This window comes from Oncorhynchus mykiss, chromosome 5, assembly GCF_057628025.1.
Source record: "Oncorhynchus mykiss isolate SJ-2025 chromosome 5, ASM5762802v1, whole genome shotgun sequence".
Taxonomy (NCBI): Eukaryota; Metazoa; Chordata; class Actinopteri; order Salmoniformes; family Salmonidae; genus Oncorhynchus; species Oncorhynchus mykiss.
In genome coordinates this window covers 17,533,742-17,561,608 of record NC_143026.1, presented here as the reverse complement: position 1 = coordinate 17,561,608, position 27,867 = coordinate 17,533,742, and the positions used below count along the sequence as shown (strand labels likewise).

Sequence of the window (27,867 nt, the reverse complement as noted above, 5' to 3'; positions counted from 1 at the left end):
GCCCTACTGAGTGAGTCAGAGAAATACTGTGATGACATTCACAAATGAATCCTGTTGCTAGCACTACTTCTTCGCCCTCGGACCACGGTGAACAGAAGAGCAAACAGAAGATAATAAAATATGCAGCCTCTCTAGGACAAAGGAAGCAGAATTTGAGAAGGCTTTTGTATTGCTAAAACTAAACCTTTCCGGCATGTAGAATTCACCTGATACTCCCCGGCATCAGTGGTATGTGTTGGTTTTTAACAATGTAGAAATATTTTCCTGTTGCGTTATATCATAACCATTCACCACAGCACCACCAGGAGGAAACATTACAGAGTTCTGTTTCTCACACAGTGATGTTCTGAAGCTGTTCAAGCAGAAAGTCCCAGCAGGTGGCACCAAGTACAAATATCAACTGTCTTTCCTGTTGTTTATTTAGAAAGGGTAAAAATCACATGGAAGATATTGAGGTACTTCAGTTTATTGTATTAATTAAAAGCATAAGGCACAGAGCATTATACTAACAATGAAACATTTAACACTAATATACTAATTGTAAATGCATAACTGTACTTCCAATGGGCTTAAATATATGATATATACAATGACAATCACATCAAAAATATATGCAAATATATTGTTTGAGGGCATAGAATGAAATTATCTGCGTGTATATGCAATGTATTCAATCTAGAGACTAAAATGTCAGAAATTAAACTCATACAAAGAAAGGCCACAGGTTGTGGGGATATAATTACTGTAGGAGAGTGATTTGCCTAGCAACCTCTAAGTTTCAGGCTGTCAGCCTGGACAAGAGAAGAGGCAGTCCATATAGGCTACATCATTCGTTCGTTTCATTAGGCTAACATTTACAATTGTGGTCTCAGATCGCTTGTTGAGTGCTTGGATACGAGGGCATCAACTTTAAAACGAACGTAAACTTTGAAGCCTTCATAAACCCTATATAAGGGCCACATAGAACCTTCACAAATGATTCCATACACTAAGCATACGTCTATGTGTAGCAGCAAGGGTGGAGGTTTGAGGGGCTTGCGGGTAGTTTCATTCAAAGACGGCTCTTCCAGCGGAACTGGGGGGTGTATTTCTACCGAGACGAGGGGTTCCCTATGGAAAGAGGGTGGATGCACACACACACCATATGCACACGATTAGTTGGTATGGAACAGATGTACATCATTTTATAGAATAGGTATATAAAAACGAACTGAGGGACCCGATCTATAGATATTGCGTGTTACCAACCCCGGCCTGGCATTTGGAGAAGTTGACATGGGCATAGAGCAGCACTGCTATGTCTTTATGTCCAGCCTCAAGAGCTATGGACAGGGCCGTGCTCTCATCCTGCATACACACAGACAAACAGGGCACAAACAGTGAATCAGACAAACAAAGACACTAACACAGTGATAGTCTGCTACGGTGAGTGACAAACACACACACAGTAACTCACGCTGTCACTCAGGGTGGCGTTACAGCCTGGCTTGGCCAGCAGCAGCCTGACTATCTCAGCGTGGCCGTGTTCGCTGGCACACATTAGAGCTGTAGAGCCCTCATCATCCTGAAGGTTGACCTCTGCCCCCTTGGCCAGCAGGGCCCGCACCATGTCCATCCTGCCGTGGCTCACTGCCAGCATCAGGGCTGTCTGACCAGCCTGGGGGTCAAGGGTTAGAGGTCAGCAGTAAGAGGTCAAAGACAAAAAGATGGGCTCAAAGAGATGGCCACTCGGGAGCTTGAAGTCAACACACTCAGCCAGTGACCAGACAAGCTCGGACTTAACTTGTCAAAGCTTAAACCCCCCCCCGCATACCTCTGGCCCTCCACATACCTGGCTGGCCTTGGCATTAACATCTCCTTTAATGAAGAGCTCCTCCACCACCTCCATGTCCTCTGGGGCCTCCACAGCAGCCAGGGCAGCCAGCATGATGGGGGTATATCCTGCCTTGTTCTGCTTGTTCACGTTACACACATCTTGAATGGAAGCCAAAGAAGAAAGGTGACAAAACAATGGCACAGAATTAAAAATAACACTACGGGTAGCTCAGTTAAAACTCTGACCAGATTGCGGGGATACTCTGAAAGAAGTATAGAACAAGAAGGCCCGCACACTGTTAAAGCTCCCAATTCACTGCTTTGTCAGGTCAACCAAACAAACTGAGTACTCACATCCCAGAATATACACATTTCACCTCACATGACCACCGCAAACTTTTATATACTTTGAAAGAACACATTTTAGATTAATGTACTCAACAGAACATCATATGAGTGAGAGGTTTAAATGGAAGTCAGGTTCAGGTCTGAGTCAGAATCAGTACCTGCCAGCAGCATCCTCTTTACGACGGTGAAGTTGGAGTGGGACACGCTGTAGTGGAGTGCTGTGTTACCGTTACCGTCTGCCAAGTTGGCTACGTGTCTCTGCACGGCTGGAGAAACTGACCGGAACGCCGTTAAATAGTCCCCCACCACAGCCGGAGCAGCTGACTTCTGACTGGACACACGGAACCACTCGTGCTGCAGCATGTTCAGGCAGGACCGCTGAGGGTGGGACACAGGATAATACATTCTAAGCAGGACGTCAACCAACATGTATGGGCACACAAACATTTGACATACACACACTCCTTGTAGAGACCTACATTGGGTGAATTTGTTCTAGCTCGCCTGGACAGGCAGAGATTTCACTTCAGAACCAATGGCATGGTCTAAAGGTCCAAACCCTGCAAACCAGGGTGAGCTAAAACAAATGCAGCCAAACAAAGACACACTGTCAAGCCTTCGTGTTTTTAATTCGGAAAAAGCACAAACAGGCGTTGTTGTCTGTCAGGACGAACACGCAGTACTGTAATTTAGCAACCCTCCATCATGCAGTGTGTGCAGAGAATTTTGAACAGTGAATTACCAAAGACATATTGTAATTATAGGGACATTACTGAATGAAAATAAACATAATCAGCCAATACTTCAGTTCCTTTGACCTCACCAAACCCTCTTCCTTAGGGGGAAGACTGACTGACTGCCGATGGCAGTTACAGATCATCCACGACTTCCCTCTCACCACAAAAATAACTATTACAGGGGACTAGTGCCCAGGGCATTTTGAGTGGTCTTCAGAACATTAGGTATTAGGTTCAGGAACTTAGGTTCAATGTCAGTCCTGGAGGGCCGAAACACTTCTGGATATCATCCTGTTCTTGTAATATGGGAATAATTCTGACCTCAGTCTCTCCATCCCTGCTCTTCTTTCTCCCCTGGGGTGTATTCATTATACCAACTGTTGCAAAACGTTACTTAAACAGAAGCAACCAGAACAAAATGGGGGGAGGGACCTACAGTACCTGAATTTGTCAAGTAGAAATTTTTGTTGCAAAACATTCCATTTTGAAACTGTTTGGACTAATCACTACATCCCTGCTCTTCTTTCTCCTTCTGTTTTCTATCACTCAACCAGTCACTATGACAAGATAAAAAGCAGATGATGTGGAACACATATGGTGGCGTCAGAGTTAGTTTGGTTTCAAGAGGCATAAAGGACGTAAACCAAGACAGAGCTAGATGTTGTTGTCTGGGTGGAACACAGAGAGAGAGAGGGTGTCTATGTAACTCATACACAACCAGGCCTTGAAGTCCCTGCCCAGAAACACTACCAGACGGCAGAAAATTACAGGAGTCGGCACATTCCTCAGTTATACATGTCACAAATGAAATATTTTTTCCTCTAGTTTAGATTCCAAGACATCGAGTTGACCTCGTGCCAACATTTTATATGGTTTCATAAATTCTTGTATGATGAAGCAAAGGGACACAGGCAATTAGATAGCTCCTAAAGTCACAATTGTAGTCATTAACCAGTAATGTTCATGACCATTCCCATACATTCTTGTTAACAGACAAACAAAAACACATTCATACATACGCACTTCCATTCAGTCTACTTGTGCCACTGGCCTCTGTTTAGCAGTACTCACCAGTTCTCTGCTGGATAAAATCTGGTCGTCACTCAGATGGGTCTTCAGTGCATGGCAAGCAGACAGCATCTTCTCACTCAACTGAAAACTGTAGGGATAGGACCTAGTAGTTATTTGATACACTAATTGCACAATAACTATATACCCTGAACAAGCTGGAGAATAATTCCCCGAGTGCGATGCAAACTTATTGATGGCTGATGCTCCCTGAGGGGATTAAGTGAAGTACATTCCCTAAAACCACTACCATATTCACCTCTCCTGTATCTCCGTCCTCCCATGGCCACTACATTCTCTGTTGGCCACGCCTTTGTTCCCGCCCGTTCGGCTCCGATCCTGGAGGCCACAGACCTCCCTCCACCTCCCGTTCCCGTTCTTCTCTTCTTCTTCAGAGCTGGATGGTTCACTAGTTGACATGGACTCACACCTGCAGCCAATACCCTCAGTTATTTCAAACTTTCCTCTACTAGGCCATAGCTTACACAAACTAAATATGTTTAATCCATAATATGTAGACTTGAACCTGCAGCCAACACACAGAACTGAGAAGATTTTAACCAGTGAAACATATCAGTCTGATCAGAATAAAACTAATATATATATATATATATATATATATATATATATATATATATATATATATATATATATATATATATATATATATATATATATATATATATATATATATATATATATATATATATATATATATATATATATATATATATATATACACACACACACACACACAGTACCAGCCAAAAGTTTGGACACCTGCTTATTCAAGGGTTTTTCTTTATTTTCACTATTTTCTACATTATGGAATAATAGTGAAGACATCAACACTATGAAATAACACATTGAATCATGTAATAACCAGAAAGTGTTAAACAAATCAAAATATATGCAAGATGTTTGATTCTTCAAATAAGCCAATAACACATTCTCTCAACCAGCTTCATGAGGTAGTCACCTGGAATGCATTTGAATTAACAGGTGTGCCTTGTTAAAAGTTCATTTGTGGAATTTCTTTCCTTCTTAATGTGTTTGAGCCAATCAGTTGTGTTGTGACAAGGTAGGGTTGTTATACAAAAGATAGGGCTATTTGGCAAAAGACCAAGTCCATATTATGGCAAGAACAGATCAAATAAGCAAAGATAAATGACAGTCCATCATTATTTCAAGACATGAAAGTCAGTCAATACGGAATATTTCAAGTTTCTTAAAGTGCAGTCGCTAAAACCATCAAGTGCTATAATGAAACTGGCTCTCATGAGGACCGCCACAGGAAAGGAAGACCTAGAGTTCTCTGCTGCAGAGGATAAGTTCATTAGAGTTAACTGCACCTCCAAAATTGCAGCCCAAAATAATGCTTCACAGAGTTTAAGTAACAAACACATCTCAACATCAACTGTTCAGAGGAGACTGCGTGAAACAAGCCTTCGTGGTTAAATTGCTGCAAAGAAACCACTATTAAAGCACACCAATAAGAAGAGGAGACTCCGTGAATCAGGCCTTTATGCTTGAATTGCTGCAAAGAAACCACTACTAAAGCACACCAATAAGAAGAGACTTGCTTGGGCCAAGAAACACAAGCAATGGACATTAGACTGGTGGAAATCTGTCCTTTGGTCTGATAAGTCCAAATTTGAGGTTTTTGGTTCCAACCGCCGTGTCTTTGTGAGACACAGAGTAGGTGAACGGATGACCTCTGCATGTGTGGTTTCCACCGTGAAGCATGGAGGTGGTGGTGATATGGTGCTTTGCTGGTGACACTATTGTTGATTTACTTAGAATTCAAGGCACACTTAACCAGCATGGCTACCACAGCATTCTGCAGCGATATGCCAGTCCATCTGGTTTGCGCTTAATGGGACTATCATTTATTTTTCAAAAGGACAATGACCCATAACACACCTCCAGGCTGTGTAAGGGCTATTTGACCAAGAAGGAGAGTGATGAAGTGCTGCATCAGATGACCTGGACTCCACAATCACCTGACCTCAACCCAATTGAGATGGTTTGGGTTGGACCGCAGAGTGAAGGAAAAGCCAAGTGCTCAGCATATGTGGGAACTCATTCAAGACTGTTGGAAATTCCAGGTGAAGTTGGTTGAGATAATCCCAAGTGTGTGCAAAGCTGTCAAGGCAAAGGGTGGCTACTTTGAAGAATCTAAAATATATTAATTTTATTTAACAATTTTTTGGTTACTACATGATTCCATATGTGTTATTTCATAGTTTTGATGTCTTCACTATTATTCTACAATATAGAATAGTCTAAATAAAAATAAAAAAATCCTTGAATAAGTAGGTGTGTCCAAACTTTTGACTGGTACTGTTTTATCAGACCCTCACCCTGTGGTCACGCCCACAAACTTCAGGCTCTTCCTGGTTCCAGTGTAGCCTCGGTCACCATCTTGTTTCTTCATGATGGACCTCAGCATGTTGGCGGTCGTGGGCTGACCTGGAGGGTTAATGTTTCCCAATGAATTCTAATTTGATTGTTGTGAACCACTTGTTGTGAAGTTCTGAGAATTTGTTTAACTTATTGAATGTCTACTTCACCTAGTACTTTCTACAGAGAGTACAAACTCTCTCAAATATACAAACACTCATACATAGACATACAATTTCAGCTCCAGCCTGTCAGCCACAGACCGCTGTGTAGTGAGAGATGTGTGCTTTCCAAAACTCAGCATCCACCCAAATATTTCAATAGTAGGTCTTCCAGAGCCAATGCCAAACCAGAGAAAGAGCTATTTCCTCCTCCATGGTTCTACTGGTTCAAAGGAGGCCAGGCTTCTTCTAGGGAGCGGTCTGCCAGCAGAATGCTCCTTTAGTTTCTATTTTTCTCCCGCTCTCAACCCATCAACATTATGGAACTATTTAAAGGCACCACTGGGATACAACTGAATTCAGCCCCTTACATGCACACACAAACAAACTGACACATACCAACAAAACAAAAAAACACACCGTGCAATGCAGAGGATGTTTGGTGTTCTATGCGTAGTATCTTTTGCTTGACCTCTGACTCCTTAGTGAAACACTGGCTGACCCCTGACCTTTCTGTGTTTCTCTTAGGTGAGGTGTTAGTGAACTGGCCGGGCCCTGCAATGGACTGGAACTGTACACAATCTGTACAAGGGAGACAGAGAGAAGGGAGAGAGGAAGAAATCACCCACTGGATTATTGTGTATAAAGAAAAATGTCCATAATACAAAACAATTATCCCTAGTAAATACCCACCGCAGATGCAAACTGTGAGTGTAAAGACTAGACAGACTATATCCATACCTGTGGATTGTGAGGGTATTGGCCTGTCCTCTGTGCCTCCCTGTATCATGGCAGAGTTGACGGGTGACATGATGAGGGTGGTGTTGTCTGACGCCGGCTGGATGAACACCTCTCCCAGCTCACTATAGCTCTCAGTCAGCAGGCCCTGCTGCTCCCTCAGCAGACACTGCATCTTCTCTATGTAGTGGTCCAGACCAGGCTCTAACTGGGATTGGCCCTGGGCCTGGTGAGAATGGGATGTCTGTGTCAGTGATGGTGGTCCTGCAAGGTCCCGTATGCGCCCCTCACCCACCCCGATCCCAATACTCCTGGTCTTGGTGGGGTCGGGGAGACAGGAAGGACCACAGGCGATGTTCCGGGTCTTCAGTCCAACCAGGAAGTTGTCGTTCACGTTAGTCATCCCGACCCCAGCGTCTCTGGTCGTTGCCTTGGTGACGGCCGCATTGGTTTGGGTTGGTTGTTCTGCGTTTCCTCCCCATGGCACGGTCGTTTCAATGCCAACGGAGCGGGTCTTAGCAACGGTCTGGATTAGCTCTAGGACCCTGCTGTTGCCAACAGCGATGTTCCGGGTGACGGTGTGCACGGTGTTGGTGTGTTTCTCCTGGGTGTTGAGCACGGTGTTGGTGCTGGAGGTGGTGTTGAACAAGCGGCAGGTGTTTGTGAAACGGGAGACCGAGCTGAGTGTTGGTGATGTGTTGGTGCGCTGGGAGAACGTCTGAGGTGACACCATGACACCTGAATCCACCCCTCTGACTGGAGGGTCGGTTGCCATGCCGACCTCCTTTACAGCACTCATCACGTCGTCGACCGTACAGTCCCCGCTCCCCACCGACACCAACTGACACTCCCCCATCCCCCATCTTCTCGCTGCAGCCAAACTCTCCATGGTCAGATCTGTGTTGACACCTGCCTCACACACCCTCACCCCTGTCCCCACACCTTGGGTGACCATCACCACCTGTCTCCCAACACATTGGTCCTGGGTCTCCACTCTCTCTCTGACCACCCACCAAGTCATCGGTACCTCTGGTCCTGAGCTCACACTCTTCAGCTCCGGCCTACAGGACACTCCAACACTACAGCCCCACCCCTCCACCTCCAGCCTACCTCCAGCAGAGGCGTCCTGGACCTCTGTGTGGTTGCCCACCCCCAGGCTCCTGGTCTGGGCCTTGGGCCTGGCCTCCGGGGCCTCCGTGGCTGTGGAGGTGCTGTGGGTGGATGGCCTGGCGATGGAGCCTTTATCAGCCTTGTTCCTGGCCCCGGCAGCCTGTAGCTCCAGCTTCAGCCTGCCCATCTCCATCTGCAGGGTGGACTCCTTTACCTCTGCCTCCAACTGACACACCCTCTCCTTCAGGGCTTCTATGATTCTCTGCTGGGCATCTAGCTCCGACCCCTTATCCGCGGTGACAACGAGGTGGGCCTCAGTTACACCCGTTGCTATGCATCGTGTGTCTGTGGGCTTGGTCTTCAAAGCGATGTCCCTGTGTTGTTTTGAGGACCTGACATCTAAGATGGCATCTAAGTCTTCATCAATGCCGATGGCTACTGATTTGTGAGCTCTGCAGTTGCTGCGTAATGTGTTCTGGTTGAGGCCATGCCGTGCTTGCAAGCGACCACCCTTGATGGTCCTCTCCAAAGCCTCCATCTCAGCAGTCAGCTGCTGGAACTCCTTCAGGCCAGAGGAGGCACTGTTGTGCTCTGCCTTGTTCTCCAGCCCATCTTCAGGTTTCCCTAGAAGTTCAGAGCCCTTCCCAACCCGGAACCGACCGGCGCTGCCCGTGCTGTGGGCTCTCTTCCGGAACACGTCACTCAGCTCTTCTTGGTCCTGGTTCTTCATCCGAGAGACCAGCTGTCTCTTCTCCTCCTGGAGGACAGAGATCTTCACCTGTAGAACAGGGATGCTCCTCACCTGCGTAAAGATACATTAAAATCAGCTAATTAAAACTGACTAGCTAGCTAACTAACAGTGTGCAAGCAAATCTACAAAATCATTATACTGATATTTTTTAAATATAAATTAATACTGGGATTGAAACACACAATATCTTTTATACTTTATTTTACCACATTAAGTCAGTTTCTAGAATGAAAGATTCCCTGACCAAGATGGCTAAGATTTTACACCTGATGCCAATGTCCATTCTAGTGTTCTATTTAATTCAATGCTGACCTGTTCCTCCAGCTCCTTCAGCCTCTGGATGGCCATCACCATCTGGTCCCTGACATGCTGCAGGTGCAGGGGGCTGAGGCCCGTGACTGGGGTATCCCTGCCAGAGCTCTGGGGGCTGGGTCTCAGGGACCCTCCGCTGCCCAGGGAAGAGCCGTGGTGGAGGGATAGGGGCAGGGAAAGCTCACCTTCAGCATGGGGCTTGTTGACATTTCCGCTGTTGTTCTGGTTGTAGGAACCCCAGCCGGTGAAGGCGGACAGGGAGCCACTGGAGCCCACTCCCCCGAAGCTGGCTAGGCGCCGGCGGGGATGTGGCTCAGGGTGGGGCTGGGCTGGGGTGGTGCTGGAGGTTTTCTCCTGCTCTAAGCGCCTACGGGTCTCCACCAGGGTCTTCTCCACTAGAGGGTTGAACCTGGGGGTGTTCAGGGAGCGGACGGCCAGAGCAGGCTTCCCCTCTTGGGGTTTCAGAGGGACGGAGGACCCCTCCTGACTAGACGGGGTGGTGTTGCTGGTGGTAGAGGCACTGTGGGGTGGAGGAAGAGGGGGTCTTCCTCGGTTACCGGTCGACATGGCAGACTGACTCACCCGCGTGTCACCACTACTCGCCGAGGACAGGGATTCCGATGAGGTCCATGATTGGCTGGGTGTGGTGCCACTTTGCGCTTCTGCCCTGCTGTTGGTCGCCCTGAGGGGCTTCTTCCTCAGCCTATTAATGGTGGAGCCGTTCTGAATGTCGTCCACGTACTTGAGGAAGTCCAGGTCCAGCTGGTAGCCGTAAGGCGTCTCCAGATAGTAGGGGGTGGTCTCCTCAGTAGCACTGACTGACCTTCCCCTGTTACCTGGTAGAAGAGAGTTAAAGAAAATGACTATTGTTCAATTGTACATGTCCTACCATCAGGACCAGAGGAGAAGAAAGCAGGAAGTTATGTTATGGCTCTTGAATTCATGAAGAAATATTAAACAAAACATTGGGTTGGTTGATATGAGGAAATGAAAGACAGCAGGCAGGAATGTGGAAATTATCAGATTCCTGAGAGCTTTCCCTGGTATCAAACATAGGGTAGAAATCATGATTCAGTTAAATGTAGAAGACAAAGTTGTCAAACTGTATCATGTACAACTACTGTTAGTTTGCAATAAAGATTTTGAATGCAATAGGCCTAGACATACCAGTATTTGATTTGTCATCCGATGACCTAGAACTAAAAGCATTCAATTTGAATCAATTTATTTATTTATTAATTAATTAATTAATTAATTGTCTGAATCAAGATTCTTTAGAGATATTTCTTTAGAATATAGATGAAGACATATTTGGCTAAATCTAACCAATAATATTTGCACGTATGTTTCTGAAATTTGTAAGGCAAATAAAGGAAGATACAAGTTCAAGTAACGACAAAGTATTTTTTCAAATTTAACAGTACTGAGTGGCATCAGCCTTACCTAAATGTTGAACATAATTTTCAATCCAGTAGGCCTACATGGTATTGTTGTCCTTGGTTCTCTCCTCCCTGTATTAAGATTGTTGCCTCTCCTAACTTTTCTGACAATACCCTATCCTCTCCAGTCTTTCCAATGAGGCAAAATGAGATCGGCCAAGAGTAGACTATACCAACACAGAATGGAACGTCATTGGCTGACAGAACCCTCCAATCAGTAAGCCTCTCTACTTAGACTGGACCAACTGAACTCTATAATTACTGTGCAAGTAATTATATTGCCCAACCATTTTCTTGGCATTCATTCTATAAACTTGCTCCTTTTACAAATATTTTAGCTGCTCACTTACATAAGGATATTGACTAACTATGCATATCAGAATTCGGGTTATCAGCAGTTTACTGTCCTTCACAGCGTTACAACTCCTTCACAACCTCAGTGAATGACTAGGACACCACTTAGGTAAGGACAGAAACAACAATTGTACAATACCTTGGCCATTTCTGTAAATGTGTGTGTCTTGATCCATTGGTACAGTTGATCCTTATGGCAAAGAAATGGTTCTGAGTCCATCCATGTGTGAAGTCCAGCTCAAGGCCTAATGTGCATCTTGGAAGACTGTCGAATAGACAGAAATATCTTATAATATCTTGGAAGAATATAAAGCATATCTTCTCCTTTTCTCACACACACAGTCAATAACAGATAAACAGTGCTTACACATGTAACTAAATACTAAATGAGACATACTGTATGAGGGATAATTCTGCAGAGATAACAAAGCTCAACACCGATCCTTAGAATCAAACAGTTCTTACTGCACTAGTATGCTTGTCACCCGCATTATAATACTGTATCCCTTTTCCTGTAAAGAAGAAGCACCCAGTCTGATTAAGACAGACCATTGTCTTCTTTAGAGAGTAATGTAATTTCATTGAAGGAACATTTCTACTAGGAAGGGGTTCTCTTATAAAAAGGCTATTCCTCACAGCAAGTCTCTATGCAGTGCACTACTTTTGACCAGAGTAGTACACTACATATAGGGAATAGGGTGCTATTTGGGACACACAAAAGAGTTCTGTCCTATGAACCTGCTCTTTCTCACACCTTTCTAATCCAGCCAATTCCTACTGTCAACTTCTGACACTGTCCAGGTACATATGTAGTGCTGCAGACAACAGTAGTGTCAACTCAATACATAATGGTGTTCAAATTCTATTTCTATGGCTGGACTCTGAAAACACACACTGGCTTAGGACTGTGTGGAATGCATGCAGCCTAGCACTTAATCAGCACATGCCAATCTGAAGCAGGTAAGGAGGGACATGTTTGGCATTGGGACTTGTGAACTACACTTCACAACTCTAAAATTAAAAGTATGTCAAATTCTGTCAGGCTGCTCCAAGTCCTTATGATCCCATTCAAATCACTGCATAGTTTATGTATGGGGTGAAGCTGGCAGGGAGGGTTGATTTTGGTTGGAAACGCTCCGCTCTGCCCCATAAAAAGCTCTCTATTTGAGGACTCTGGTTAGGACTGTTAGGTGGTGGTGAGAAGCCACCATTGGCTCCAGCTCAGAGCCAAGGCAGAACAGATGCAGCAGCAGCCTGCCTCGACCCAACCTAACCCTGCACTGCCATCTGTAGGGCTTGGAGAATAACATGTTTGGTAAGAGCTGAGCAGAATTGGCAACATTTGATTTGGCCAATCATGAAAATTAGAAAAAAAACATTCAAGCCCAAATCAGACTATTTTGTCACACAGAGTAGACAGATATGGAAATGAGTCCATGATGCAGGGCCAAACTGAGAACATCCAGGACAGTCAGAGACTGCCCCTGAGCCAAGCCAACCCTTATTGACCCAGTCCAAGACACCTGCATCAGGGCCAGGTGGCCTGAAGAACACACTCATCAACAGCTTATATTATATTTAGAGGTTCACAGGTCCTGCCATTGTTGGGTGAGGAGGCAGAATTTGGATATATGGCTGTTTGTACTGGTCCATTTCTTAAAGACATCCTCTTGGATGAAGTCAGTGAATGCAATTTGGTTCAGATTTTCCTCGGCAGACAACTGGGAGTTTAGGACATTTAACACTAAGTAGCCACAGAAAAACTCACAAGCATGCCAGAGGTCAATTATGGATTTGTCTGCTTGTGTGAGAAGGAAGCTGGCTGTGTAACTTCAGGAGAGAAGAAAGAACAAACTTGGTGTTCTATACTTCATTATAAACTGAGTAGTTTGGGTCCTGGATGCTGATTGGCTATTACAGCATTTCAGCCGTGTGTCAAATCAAAATCAAATTTTATTTGTCACGTGCCGAATACAACAGGTGCAGACCTCAACATGAAATGGTTACTTACAAGCCCTTATCCAACAATGCAGTTAAAAAAGAGTTAAGAAAATATTTACAAAACAAACTAAAGTAAAAAATAAAATAATAATAAGGCTAAATACAGGGGGTACCGGTACTGAGTCAATGTGCTGGGGTAAAGGTTAGTCGAGGTTATTTGTACATGTAGGTAGGGGCAAAATGACTATGCATAGATAATAAACAGCGAGTAGCGGATTAAAGGCTCCGATACCGCTTGCCGTGCGGTAGCAGAGAGAACAGTCTATGACTTGGGTGACTGGAGTCTTTGACAATGTTTTGGGCCTTCCTCTGACATCGCCTAGTATATTAGGTACTGGATGAAAGGAAGCTTGGCCCCAGTGGTGTACTGGGCCGTACGCACTAGCCTCTGTAGCGCTGAGCAGTTGCCATACCAGGTGGTGTTGCAACCGGTCAGGATGCTCTCGATGGTGAAGCTATATAACTTTGAGGATCTGGGGAACAATGCCAAATCTTTTCAGTCTCCTGAGGGGGAAAATGTGTTGTCCTGCCTTATTCAAGACTGTCTTGGTGTGTTTGGACAATGATAGTTCGTTGGTGATGTGGACATCAAGGAACTGGAAATCTCGACCTGCTCCACTACAGCCCCGTCGATGTTAATAGGGGCCTGTTCGGCCCTCCTTTTCTTGTCGTCCACAATTATCTCCTTTGTCTTGCTTATGTTGAGGGAGAGGTTGTTGTCCTGGCACCATAATGCCAGGTCTCTGGCCTCCTCCCTATAGGCTGTCTCATTGTCGGTGATCAGGCCTACCACTGTTGTGATGTCCGCGAGTTGTGCTTGGCCACGCAGTCGTGGTTGAACAGGGAGTACAGGAGGGGACTAAGCACGCACCCCTGAGGGGCCCCTGTGCTGAGGATCAGCGTGGCAGATGTTGCCTAGCCTTACCACCTGGGGGCGGCACGTCAGTAAGTCCAGAATCCAGTTGCAGAGGGATGTGTTTAGTCCTAGGGTCCTCAGCTTAGTAATGAGCTTTGTGGGAAATATGGTGTTGAAAGCTGAGCATTTTATTAGTCGTATGTACGGGATACACTGTCCAACGAAATGCTCACTTGCAGGTTCCTTCAACAATGGAACAATAAGAAATAATAAAAGATAAGAATTTAAGTAAATGGTTCAGTAGAATGCAATATATCTCACACACAGTACCAGTCAAACGTTTGGACACACCTACTGATTCAAGGGGTTTTATTTATTTTTACTATTTTCTACATTGTAGAATAGTGAAGACATAAAAACTATGAAATAACAAAAGGAATCATGTAGTAATGAAAAAAAGTTACATTTTAGATTCTTGAAAGAAGCCACCCGTTGCCTTGATGACAGCTTTGCACAAACTTGGCAATATCTCAACCAGCTTCACCTGGAATGCTTTTTCAACAGTCTCGAAGGAGTTCCCACATATGCTGAGCACTTGTTGGCTGATTTTCCTTCACTCTGCGGTCCAACTCATCCCAAACCATCTCAATTGGATTGAGTTCAGGTGAGGCCAGGTCATCTGATGCGGCACTTCACCACTCTCCTTGGTCAAATAGCCCTTACACAGCCTGTTGGTGTGATGGGTCATTGTCCTGTTGAAAAACAAATGATAGTCTCACTAAGCGCAAACCAGATGGGATGGCAGAATGCTGTGGTAGGCATGCCGTTTGAGTGTGCCTGGAATTCTAAATAAATCACTGACATTGTCAGCAGCAAAGCACCATCACACCATATCCATGCTTCACGGTGGGAACCACACAGGCAGAGATAATCCATTAGAACCAAAAATAATCTCACATTTGGACTCATCAGACCAAAGGACAGATTTCCACTGGTCTAGTGTCCATTGCTCGTGTTTCTTGGCCCAAGCAAGTCTCTTCTTATTATTTGTTTCTTTGCAGCAATTCGACCATGAAGGCCTGATTCACGCAGTCTCCTCTGAACAGTTGATGTTGAGGGGTGTCTGTTACTTGAACTCTGTGAAGCATTTATTTGGCCTGCAATCTCAGGTGCAGTTAACTCTAATGAACTTATCCTATGCAGCAGAGGTAACTCTGGGTCTTCCTTTCCTGTGGTGGTCCTCATGAGCCAGTTTCATTATAGTGCACAATGGTTTTTGCGACTGCTCTTGAAGAAACTTTCAAAGTTCTTGAAATGTTTCGTATTGACTGACCTTCATGTCTTAAAGTAATGATGGACTGTCATTTCTCTTTGGTCTTTTACGAAATAGGGCTATCTTCTGTATACCACCCCTATCTTGTCACAACACAACTGATTGGCTCAAAAGCATTAAGGAAAGAAATTCCACAAATTCACTTTTAAACAAGCCCCACCTGCTAATTGAAATGCATTCCAGGTGACTACCTCATGAAGCTAGTTGAGAGAATACCAAGAGTGTGCAAAGCTGTCATCAACGCAAAAGGTGGCTACTTAGTGTTAAACATATACTTTGATTAGTTTAACCCTTTCTCGGTTACTACATGATTCCATGTGTTATTTCAGGTCGAATGGCGCCGGAGGGGATGGCTTACGTTTTACGTGCTCCAACTGTGCTATTTTGCTATTTTATTTCACATTGTTTAACTTATTTTGAACAGAATGTTGCTGTTACCGTCTCTTCTGACCGAAAATAACTTCTGGACATCAGAACAGCGATTACTCACCTCGAACTGGCAGAGTCCAACGCGAAGGATATACTGCTTTCTTGGGAACGTGCCCAAATCCCTGTCATTTGCATTGTTGGGTTCTGAGAATATGAAATGTACTTATTCATGTCACTGAGGGAGAGCAGGTAATGTAGAACGTTTACATTATGTCAGGATATGTTATTGTTAGCCATCAGGGATCTTCTGGGTGGAGAAGAGACACAGTCTGGTACCAGGCACCATGACAGCCGTGAGTTGGGGAGGAGTGAGCACTTTGGGGTAGAGGTCAGGTCAGATGACGTGAGGAAGAACAGATATCACTAAGGTTCTGTCTAGCAACAGAAATGCATTGGCTGTTCAGATGTGTAGGAGGGGACTGTTAAAATGTTAAATATCCGTGCTTGTGTGAAAATGTCTTTGTCTAATGCAGCTGTATTGATCCTCTTGGAAGAATAAACTTGGTTAAGCTTTCATAGTGTCCGTTGAGTTTTTTTACTCTGAGAATTAGAACATAACAGCGTGAAGAAAAGATGGAGAAAATGGGGCAGAGATCTGGCTGCCTTCTGAGAATTCGTAGGCGAGTGAGTAAACCCCCACTGCCATCCGTTCTATTGGCCAACGTGCAATCATTGGAAAATAAAATGAATGACCTACGACCAAGATTATACTACGAACGGGACATTAAAAACTGTAATATCTTATGTTTCACCGAGTCGTAGCAGAAAGACGACATGGATAATATAGAGCTGGCGGGATTTTCCATGCACCGGCTGGACAGAAGAGCTACGTCTGGTAAGACGAGGGGCGGGGGTGTATATCTATTTGTCAATAACAGCTGGTGCACATTGTTTAATATTAATGAAGTCTTGAAGTATTGCTTCCCTGTGGTAGAGTACCTTATGATAAGCTGTAGACCACACTACCAAGAGAGTTCTCAGCGATATTATTTGCAGCCGTCTATTTACCACCACAAACCGATGCTGGCACTAAGACCACACTCAACCAGCTGTATAAGGCCATAAGCAAACAAAAAAATGCTAATCCAGAAGCAGAGCTTCTGGGACATTAAATCCATTTTTCCCTAATTTCTACCTGCATGTCACATGTGCAACCAGAGGGGGAAAAACACTCTAGACCACCTTTACGCCACACACAGAGATGCATACAAAGCTCTCTGCCGCTGTCCATTTGGCAAATCTGACCTTAATTCTATCCTCCTGATTCCTGCTTACAAGAAAAAACTAAAGCAGGAAGTACCAGTGACTCGCTCAATACGGAAGTGGTCAGAAGATGTGGATGCTACTCTACAGGAATGTTTTGATAGCACAGACTGGAATAATATTCCTGGATTCATCAAATCGCATTGAGGAATATACCACCTCAATCATCGGCTTCATCAATAAGTGCATCAACAACGTCGTCCCCACAGTGACCGTACATACATATCCCAACCAAAAGCCATGGATTATAGGCAACGTCCACATCAAGCTAAAGGCTAGAGCTGGCGCATTCAAGGAGTGAGACACTAATCGGGACGTTATAAGAAATCCTGCTATGCCCTCAGACAAACCATCAAACAAGCAGGACTTGAAAGCTATTACGGACTACAAAGGGAAACCCAGCCGCGAGCTGCCCAGTGACACGAGCCTACCAGATGAGCGAAATGCCTTTTATGCTCGCGTCGAGGCAAGAAACACTGAGAGCACCAGCTGTTCTGGACGACTGTGTGATCACATTTTCCGTAGCCGATGTGAGCAAGTTCTTTAAATAGGTCAACATTCACAATGCTGCGGGACCAAGACGTGTACTGGCAAGTGTCTTCACTGACATTTTCAACCTCTCCCTGACCGAGTCTACAATACCTACATATTTCAAGCAGACCACCAAAGTCCCTGTGCCCAAGAAAGCGAAGGTAACCTACCTATATGATTACCTCCCCGTAGCACTCACATCGGTAGCCAGGGCCATTAACTGGAAGGTTGCTGGATCAAATCCCCGAGCTGATAAGGTAAAAATCTGTCGTTCTGTCCCTGTTCCCCGAAGGTAGCCCCCCGCACCTCTATGATTCAGAGGGGTTGGGTTAAATGCTGAAGACACATTTAAGTTGGACAACTGACTAGGTATCTCCCTTTCCCATGAAGTGCTTTGAAAGGCTGGTCATGACTCACATCAACAGCATCCTCCCATATACGCCTAGACCCACTCCAATTCGCATACCACCCCAACAGATGACGCAATATCAAATTGAACACCATACTGCCCTTTCCCATCGGGGAAAGAGGAACACCTATGTGAGAATGCTGTTCATTGACTACAGCTCAGCATTCAACACCATAGTGCCCACAAAGCTTATCACTAAGCTAAGGACACTGGGACTAAACACATCCCTCCGCAACTGGATCCTGGACTTCCTGACGGCCCGCCCGCAGGTGGTAATGGTAGGCAACAACAACTGCCACACTGATCCTCAACACTGGGGCCCCTCAGGGGTGTGTGCTTAGTCCCCTGGCTTACTCCCTCTTCAACTCCAACACCATCATTAAGTTTGCTGACGACAACAGTGGTAGGCCTGATCACCAACAACGATGAGACGGCCTATAGAGAGGAGGTCAGAGACCTGGCAGTGTGGTACCAGGAAAACAACCCCTCCATCAATGTGAGCAAGACTAAAGAGCTGATCGTGGACTACAGCAAAATGCGGGCCGAACATCAACGGTGCTGTAGCAGGTCGAGAGTTCCAGTTCCTTGGTGTCCACATCAACAATGAACTATCATCGTCCAAACACACCAAGACAGTCATGAAGACAGCAGCACAACACCTTTTCGCCCTCAGGAGACAAAAGATTTGGCATGGGTCCCCAGATCCTCAAAAGGTTCTACAGCTGCACCATCGAGAGCATCCTGACTGGTTGCATCACCGCCTGGTATGGTAACTGCTCGGCATCTGACTGTAAGGCCCTACAGAGGGTGGTGCGTACGGCCCAGTACATCACAGGGCCCAAGCTTCCTGCCATCCAGGACCTATATACATTAGGCGGTGTTAGAGGAAGGCCCAAAAAATTGTCAAAGACTCCAGTCACCCATGTCATAGACTGTTCTATCCGCTACCGCACGACAAGCGGTTTCGGAGCGCTAAGTCTAGGACTTAAAGGCTCCTTAACTGCTTCTAACCCCAAGCAATAAGACTGCTGAACAATTAATCAAATGGCCACCGGAATATTTACATCGACAACCCCCCCATTTAAAAAAATAAATACATTTACACTTCTGCTACAGGCCGTTTATTATCTATTTACTTCACCCATACCTGCATGTACAAATTACCTCAACAAACCTGTACTTCCGTACCGGTACTCCCTGTATATAGCCTCGTTATTGTTATCGAGTTAGTTTATTTGCTAAATATTTTAACTTTCTCTTGAACTGCAGTGTTAAGGGCTTGTAAGTAAGCATTTCACAGTAATGTCTACACATGTTGTATTCGGCGCATGTGACAAAGTTTGATTTTTTTCATAGTTACAGTGCCTTGCGAAAGTATTCGGCCCCCTTGAACTTTGCGACCTTTTGCCACATTTCAGGCTTCAAACATAAAGATATAAAACTGTATTTTTTTGTGAAGAATCAACAACAAGTGGGACACAATCATGAAGTGGAACGACATTTATTGGATATTTCAAACTTTTTTAACAAATCAAAAACTGAAAAATTGGGCGTGCAAAATTATTCAGCCCCTTTACTTTCAGTGCAGCAAACTCTCTCCAGAAGTTCAGTGAGGATCTCTGAATGATCCAATGTTGACCTAAATGACTAATGATGATAAATACAATCCACCTGTGTGTAATCAAGTCTCCGTATAAATGCACCTGCACTGTGATAGTCTCAGAGGTCCGTTAAAAGCGCAGAGAGCATCATGAAGAACAAGGAACACACCAGGCAGGTCCGAGATACTGTTGTGAAGAAGTTTAAAGCCGGATTTGGATACAAAAAATATTTCCCAAGCTTTAAACATCCCAAGGAGCACTGTGCAAGCAATAATATTGAAATGGAAGGAGTATCAGACCACTGCAAATCTACCAAGACCTGGCCGTCCCTCTAAACTTTCAGCTCATACAAGAAGAAGACTGATCAAAGATGCAGCCAAGAGGCCCATGATCACTCTGGATGAACTGCAGAGATCTACAGCTGAGGTGGGAGACTCTGTCCATAGGACAACAATCAGTCGTATATTGCACAAATCTGGCCTTTATGGAAGAGTGGCAAGAAGAAAGCCATTTCTTAAAGATATCCATAAAAAGTGTTGTTTAAAGTTTGCCACAAGCCACCTGGGAGACACACCAAACATGTGGAAGAAGGTGCTCTGGTCAGATGAAACCAAAATTGAACTTTTTGGCAACAATGCAAAACGTTATGTTTGGCGTAAAAGCAACACAGCTGAACACACCATCCCCACTGTCAAACATGGTGGTGGCAGCATCATGGTTTGGGCCTGCTTTTCTTCAGCATGGACAGGGAAGATGGTTAAAATTGATGGGAAGATGGATTGAGCCAAATACAGGACCACCTGATGGAGTCTGCAAAAGACCTGAGACTGGGACGGAAATTTGTCTTCCAACAAGACAATGATCCAAAACATAAAGCAAAATCTACAATGGAATGGTTCAAAAATAAACATATCCAGGTGTTAGAATGGCCAAGTCAAAGTCCAGACCTGAATCCAATCGAGAATCTGTGGAAAGAACTAAAAACTGCTGTTCACAAATGCTCTCCATCCAACCTCACTGAGCTCGAGCTGTTTTGCAAGGAGGAATGGGAAAAAATGTCAGTCTCTCGATGTGCAAAACTGATAGAGACATACCCCAAGCAACTTACAGCTGTAATCGCAGCAAAAGGTGGCGCTACAAAGTATTAACTTAAGGGGGCTGAATAATTTTGCACGCCCAATTTTTCAGTTTTTGATTTGTTAAAAAAGTTTGAAATATCCAATAAATGTCGTTCCACTTCATGATTGTGTCCCACTTGTTGTTTATTCTTCACAAAAAATACAGTTTTATATCTTTATGTTTGAAGCCTGAAATGTGGCAAAAGGTCGCAAAGTTCAAGGGGGCCGAATACTTTCGCAAGGCACTGTATCATGTCTTCGCTATTATTCTAGAATGTAGAAAATAATAAAACATTAAGAAAAACCCTTGAATGTGTAGGTGTGTCCAAACTTCTGACTGGTACTGTATGTGTGTCTGCGTGCGGTAAGGTCCGGAGAGTCAGAGGAGGTGGTCAGTCCAGTTCGTCTTCAGCAGTCTAATGGCTTGTAGATAGAAACGGTCTCTGAACCTGTTGGTATCAGACCTCATGTTCCGATAGCGTCTGCCTGATGTTAAGGGAGTGAACAGCTCGTGGCTGGTTTGTGTGGGTTCCTTGATGATGCTGTGGGCCTTCCTCAAGCACCGTTTCCAGTAGATGTCCTGGAGGGGTGAGAGCACCGTCCCAGTGATGTACTGGGCCATCTTCACCACCCGCTGGGGGGGGCTTGAGGTCGTGGATGGAGCAATTCTCGCACCAGGCCATGATACTCATGATCGTGCAGCAGTATTATTTGGAGAGAATTTATTCAGTTGCCTTAGGAAGAAGACGCTGTTGCGCCCTCTTGACAATAGTGGTGGTGTTGTTCGTCCATGTCAAGTCCTCAGTGATGTGGACGCAGATTAACTCAAAACTGCTGACTCTCTCTACTGCAGTCCTGTTGATGTTCGCTCCTCTGCAACAATCAACTCTTTTGTTTTTCTGACGTTGAGGGCAAAGTTGTTGTCCTGGCATCTCAATGCAAGTTCACTTACCTCCTCCCTATAGGCTGATTCGTTGTTGTTGGTTATCAGGCCTACAACCTTGGTGTCATCAGCTAACTTGATGATCGAGTGGGTTTTGTTCAAAGCCACGCAGTCGTGTGTGAACAGGAAGCACAGCAGAGGGCAGAGGACACACCCCTGTGGGGTGTTAAGAGTCAGTGTGGATGAGGTGTTGTTGCTAATCCTCACAGCCTGTGGTCTGCCCGTCAGAAAGTCCAGGATCCAGTTGTTGCAGAGGGTGGTGTCCAGACCCAGGCTCTGAGCTTGGTGGGAACAATACTGTTGAATGATGAACTGTGGGTCGATGAACAGCATTCTCACATAGATGTTTCTCTTGTCCATATGAGTTACAGCTGTGTGAATAGCAGTGGGAATTTTCCATGGATCTGTTGGAGCGGTAGTCAAATTGGAGTTGTCCAGTGTGCCTGCCATGCAAGCCTTGATGTGGGCCATGACCAGCCTCTCGAAGCACTTCATGATGTCCGGGTCATTTGGGCACGTCACCTTGTTTTTCTTGGGCACTGTGACGATGGTCTCCTTGAAGCAGGTGAGAACTACAGCCTGGGACAGGTTGAAGATCTCAAAGAAGATGTCAGAACACTGAGGACACGGCCAGGGATACCATCTGGACCGGTGGCTTTGTGAGTTTCTCACGTCAGCCTTGGAGAGCGAAAGAATCTGGTCGTGCGGAGCAGCAAGAGTCTTCCTGGATGGCTCGTTATTGTCTGCCTCAAAGCATGCATAGAATGTGCTGGGAAGGAGGCTTGGGAGGGCACCACACAGCTGGAACATGAATTCAAGTTTGAGTCTTGACAATATATCACTAGTATGATGTATAGATACTTGTTTATTGTTCTATTAATGTTGGCAACCAGTTTATAATAGCCAATATACCACTGCTAAGGGCTGTATCCAGGCACTCCACTTCTTGTCGTGCAGAAGAACAGCCCTTAGCCATGGTACATTAAAGCAATAAGGTCTGAGGTGGTGTGGTATATTTGCCAATATAGCACAGCTAAGGGCTGTTCTTAGGTACGAGGCGAAATGAAGTTGAAAATAAGTTATAGGGAATGGGATGAAAAGAAGGACGAGCAAACTGAAGGAGAGAGGGACAAATGACAGAGGAAAGAGGGGGAGGAAATGGAAGAGAACAAGGCTTCATGCTGATATTGTCCTGAGAAAAGACCTCCAGCACCTATTTTATCTTGCTCTCCCTCAGCGAGGATGTTCCCATTCAGCACACTGGTTGACACAGAAGCCCTGTTGCCAAGGTGATCCTTCCCTGGCCCAGTCTCTGCTGTGAGGGCAGAAACCTGAGAGGGCCTTTCTCTGAGAGGGCCTTTATAACAGACACTGAGCTGAGGAGGCTGAACAACCAACACCACACACACACACCAAGCCTTTAGAACTCTACACAGCACTCTAGGACAGTGGATCCTGAATGTTTCTGAGCTGTGACCCATCTCCAAGTCCTTTTCATTTCCTTGTGACTGAAACCATGTTGAAACTTCCTCACTACAGTCTAATATTTCACTGTGATCCAAAATGAACAAGCTCCTGACACAGATGGGAGACACTAAGGGAGACCTGATTGTCAGAAAGCGTGTAACTATAAACCATGCATTTGGTGACTGGATGTCAAAGTCCCAGCCCTGGAAGTAATCCCACTTAAACCTTGCTGAATGCAAAGAGGAATGTTTTCATATTGTTAAAAAAAATAAATTTCTCAAGACTAAATATCCAATAAAAGTCCTACAAAATACTTCTACCCTATGGTTTCTCAGAAATCTCTAACCAGACCAGTGCATGAATGCTTTGATGTGTGAGATTATCTCTACTTGGTACAAATTACAACCAGGAACAATTTTGCCAGATCTATGGATTACCTGGATTTGGGGGACTGGTACAGAATAGTCCTATTTCTTAACTTCTCCATCCATCCATCGATCAAACCTTTTTAGATCATAATAGCCCATCACATCCATCATTTTCAGCCGCTCAGTCCAAACACCAAATGAATATGCATGGTTTGCAGTGGTGTAGATTGAGGCAGGATTCATTGGTCCAATAAAAAACAAAAATAGGAGAATAGCATAATTTGGGAAGAACACATTTGTAAAGTTTCAGGCCTAAGTAAAAACAAAAATGATTGGTTTGATATTCAGAGATTACGTCGACAGAAGGTCCTAGGATGATATAAACGTAGCAAAAAAAGAAACGTCCCTTTTTCAGGACACAGTCTTTCAAAGATAATTCGTAAAAATCCAAATAACTTCACAGACCTTCACTGTAAAGGGTTTAAACACGGTTTCCCATGCTTGTTCGATGAGCCATAAACAATTAATGAACATGCACCTGTGGAACGGTCTCGAAGACACTAACAGCTTTCAACAGTAGGCAATTAAGGCCACAGTTATGAAAACTTAGGACACTAGAGGCCTTTCTACTGACTCTGGAAAAACACCAAAAGAAAGATGCCCAGGGTCCCTGCTCATTTGCATGAACATGCCTTAGGCATGCTGCAAGGAGGCATGAGGACTGCTAATGTGGCTAGGGCAATAAATTGCAATGTCCGTACTGTAAGACAGCACTACAGGGAGACAGGACGGACAACTGATCGTCCTCGCTGTGGAAGACCACATGGAACAACACCTGCACAGGATCGGTACATCCGAACATCACACCTGCGGGACAGGTACAGGATGGCAACAACAACTGCCCGAGTTACACCAGGAACGCACAATCCCTCCATCAGTGCTCAGACTGTCCACAATAGGCTGAGAGAAGCTGGACTGAGGGCTTGTAGGCCTGTTGTAAGGCAGGTCCTCACCAGACATCACCGGCAACAACGCCGCCTATGGGCACAAACCCACCGTCGCTGGAAGAGACAGGACTGGCGAAAAGTGCTCTTCATTGACGAGTCGCGGTTTTGTCTCACAGGGTTGATGGTCAGATTCTCGTTTATCGTCGAAGGAATGAGCGTTACACCGAGGCCGTCATGGTCTGGGGCGGTGTGTTACAGCATCATCGGACTGAGCTTGTTGTCATTGCAGGCAATCTCAACGCTGTACGTTTCAGGGAAGACATCCTCCTCCCTCATGTGGTACCCTTCCTGCAGGAAAATAAACGCAGTTGACATTGAGAGGATGTCTTTTTTTGCTGAGTTTACCTAGAATCAGATAACGATAAAGAGCAAAGTACAGACGTTTCCCTCCCTTCCCCATGTTTTCAAAAAGTGACTTCAGTTGGTTTCAATGGGTGCAATTATGCACTCCACGCTAAGGGACCGTCTTAAAAGTGCAATCAGCTAAACATTTTTACTTCTAACTATTCAAATTATCTAGAGATCTTAAACTAATTATGTCTTCTCCCACAACAATTACATGTTAAAATGTGATCGTTTAATTTTAAAGGATTTTATGTAAAAATATAGCTAAAAAAAAACAGGCCTATGATATTTATGACTCACCACTTGGATTCGGTCTTATGTAGCAAAATTGTATTTTTTTACATTAGATAAAAGTAGAGACTCAGAGCTACAAAATGGTATATCATACACTGCATGTGAGGAACAATGGGAAAGTAATTCTGCTTTGAAAGTTGATCAACTGGTAAATTCACTTTTGAGAAAATCATCTTTGAAAGTTTTGCTATCTAGTGAGGAGCTCTTCTTTGGCTATATCCATTCAGCATTGTTCGCACCCTCTTAAGCTTTAGCCCTACCCATCTTGTTTTGCTCTCAAAGCGCACACTTGACGCTCTGGCTGATGATTTGGTTACCCCTGGATGACATGAAAACAGCCTAACCAGCTCTGCTGGCAACAATTTAATTTAGCTTTTTTGCAGATGTTTACTGACACTGGCCATATTCAACGGGTGTTGTACACACGTCACTTTAGCTAACAAGCCAGCCAGCTAACTTTAGCTAGTTAAACAACAATGAACAGTGCCAACAAGGCCACAGTGCTGGCAGCTAACCAACCATGTTTAATGTTAGCTAGCTAACATTAGGCTCTAACTAGAACAGCAAACGGCTCTGGGAAACAAATAATAATGTCAGCTAGGGAGCCAGCCAGCTAACGTTAGCTGGCTAACAGTACACTTCAGCTTGAAATTAAACAACTTTCTATATATATATATATATATACACACATCATCGTGCATGGACACGTCTCACTGTCAGGAATGCCATGCCACAGTTTCCCTTAGTTTGAATATGTAATCCGGAGACAGGTGTATTCTCCATCTCTTTAGCTATACATACATACTCATCTCAGCCAATCATGGCTAGTGGGAAGGTTGCTAACTTTTTCTGTGACTTAACCAACAAGGCTCACAATTGAACAATTTTATTCATATTTACAGATGGCATACAAATTTGTTATTAAGGCACATGAACGTTCACATGTTCGAGAAGGCATTTCTGACAAAAACCGCATTTGATAAATAAATATTTTTTACATTCAAAATGGCTCTCCTGTGAAGTCGTGACTTGCGACATATGCCTAGTTTCCTGAATTGGGTCACATTTCTAACTCATACACAAGCTACTGTAGCCTACTTGCATGACCTAGATAGCTCAAATCACTTGTAGCAAAGTGACTGATGTCCCTAATCCATGATACCCCCATTAGAATTCACATTTTAAAGTAATATGATTATAAGTAATTATAATGGCTTCCGATCCACAGACAAATGTGTGTTCCCTGACCTTTATTATGAAAGCATTTTTTTCTTAGATTTTCTAGAAACATTTCCCCTATTCATAGGTTGCACCTCCATCACTTGGTCGCGTCATGCCATTGTTATGAACGTTCTCAAGCCGCCCTCTATCGCCAGCACCGTTGTGGTGCCCTAAAGTGGTGATAAGCCCAGTCATATCCAAACTGAAAACAAGTATGCTTCCCTGTTTAGTCTAAATATGAAGGAGGTCAGTGGAGGTGACCTAGCATCAAGTTGTTTTAGGTGTACATGTCATTTGGACTGGAAGCTATTGAACATTTGATCTGTATGTCATTTTATTAACCACAGCTGTAATAGGATAAATATTTGTAGAAAATCAAAGGTGGGGAATTATGAAAAAAATAAAAGGTGTACCTTTAATTTGAGATGTCAAGGAACACACTGCACCATACCTACCCATCATAAGAAATATGCCTATAAAAATCAGGTAACTGGTGAACTGGAATTCTAATGAATGTTCTGTAGCATGGATGAGCGATGTCAGTGACTTCATATTATGTGGTTTTATCCATCTCACATGGATAGGAAGCTTTTGAAAAGTATCCTTGTAAATGGGTCAAATATAGCACAGTAGTTAGAGGTTACTAATAAAAATGTTAGTCCATTCAGTGACTGGAAGCAGTGTGTGTAATATTCATGTAGGGCTACCCCAGGATGAGAATGCAAAATCTTTTTCTTTTTTTTGCTTTCGTGCAAACGCCGGTATTGCACCTTTACGACGGTCCCTAAAACACCTGAGCGCTAGAACACAGTATATTACCTCCTTCGGCTCTGTTATTAAGGTAATAGTCCTACTATAGGTAAATACAAAGGGTGTACCTTGCCCTCTAGAGTCATCTTATACTAGATATATCACTCATCATCCTAGTACCTCCCGCCGGAGAGCTATTGACGACCGAACTCAGAATATCGAAAGTAAAAACAAATGTACAGCGGTACGTTACCCTGAGTGTAGTGGTCGGTTGGGTGCAATAAAACGTCCACAGCATGTTGACATAGGTCTATATCGAAATCCTTTTCCTACAATACGTTTATGTGGCAGACAAATGTTTATATATACAGACAAGAGGTAAAAGTTACTACGAACATTTAAGAAAAAAAGTCACATTAATGCATGAACGTTTAAATAATTAGCTAATTAATTCGACTCACCTGGATCAGAGAGTTGTGCAAACGTTTAGCATGCCATTGTTGAATAAGTGTTTAAAGTAAAAAATAAAATGTAAAAATCGTGCATACAACTCGTTTTACAACTTCTCGTGAACATTCACGCTACATAATTTACTTTTCATCCAATTTCACTTCCTTTGGCCTTCAGTTTGGTGCGCCACTCATTTATTCTGTCCGATCCAATGTTTCACTATCCACCGGCCCTTTCACTGCCCA

At 44.3% G+C, this 27,867-nt stretch overlaps 1 protein-coding gene across 2 annotated transcripts; it reads right to left on the bottom strand.

Annotated features, from left to right (window-relative positions):
- Window positions 1–450: 450 nt before the first annotated feature.
- Window positions 451–27,867, bottom strand: LOC110523352 (KN motif and ankyrin repeat domain-containing protein 1). Of its 2 annotated transcripts, XM_021601976.3 has the most exons (13): window positions 27,634–27,867; window positions 11,376–11,501; window positions 9,444–10,279; window positions 7,274–9,182; window positions 6,953–7,114; window positions 6,332–6,440; window positions 4,228–4,398; window positions 3,972–4,059; window positions 2,322–2,541; window positions 1,832–1,974; window positions 1,457–1,657; window positions 1,249–1,347; window positions 451–1,110 (listed from the first exon to the last, which is right to left on the bottom strand). In XM_021601976.3, exons 2-13 carry the CDS (start codon window positions 11,410–11,412, stop codon window positions 1,048–1,050), a joined length of 4,038 nt encoding a protein of 1,345 aa, XP_021457651.3. In that variant the 5' UTR covers window positions 11,413–11,501; window positions 27,634–27,867; the 3' UTR covers window positions 451–1,047. The 2 variants fall into 2 exon arrangements, with proteins under 2 accessions (XP_021457651.3, XP_090090157.1); XM_090234031.1 differs by lacking the exons at window positions 11,376–11,501; window positions 27,634–27,867 and adding an exon at window positions 10,887–11,025.

What these genes read in the sequence shown, in the direction of transcription:
- LOC110523352 (XM_021601976.3), bottom strand. Translation starts at nt 11,412, where the DNA reads ATGGATCAAGACACACACATTTACAGAAATGGCCAAG. An exon ending in ACGCCACCCTGAGTGACAGC is followed by an intron (nt 1,348 to 1,456) that starts GTGAGTTACTGT and finishes GTGTGTATGCAG; the next exon opens with GATGAGAGCACGGCCCTGTC. An exon ending in TCTCCAAATGCCAGGCCGGG is followed by an intron (nt 1,111 to 1,248) that starts GTTGGTAACACG and finishes CTCTTTCCATAG; the next exon opens with GGAACCCCTCGTCTCGGTAG.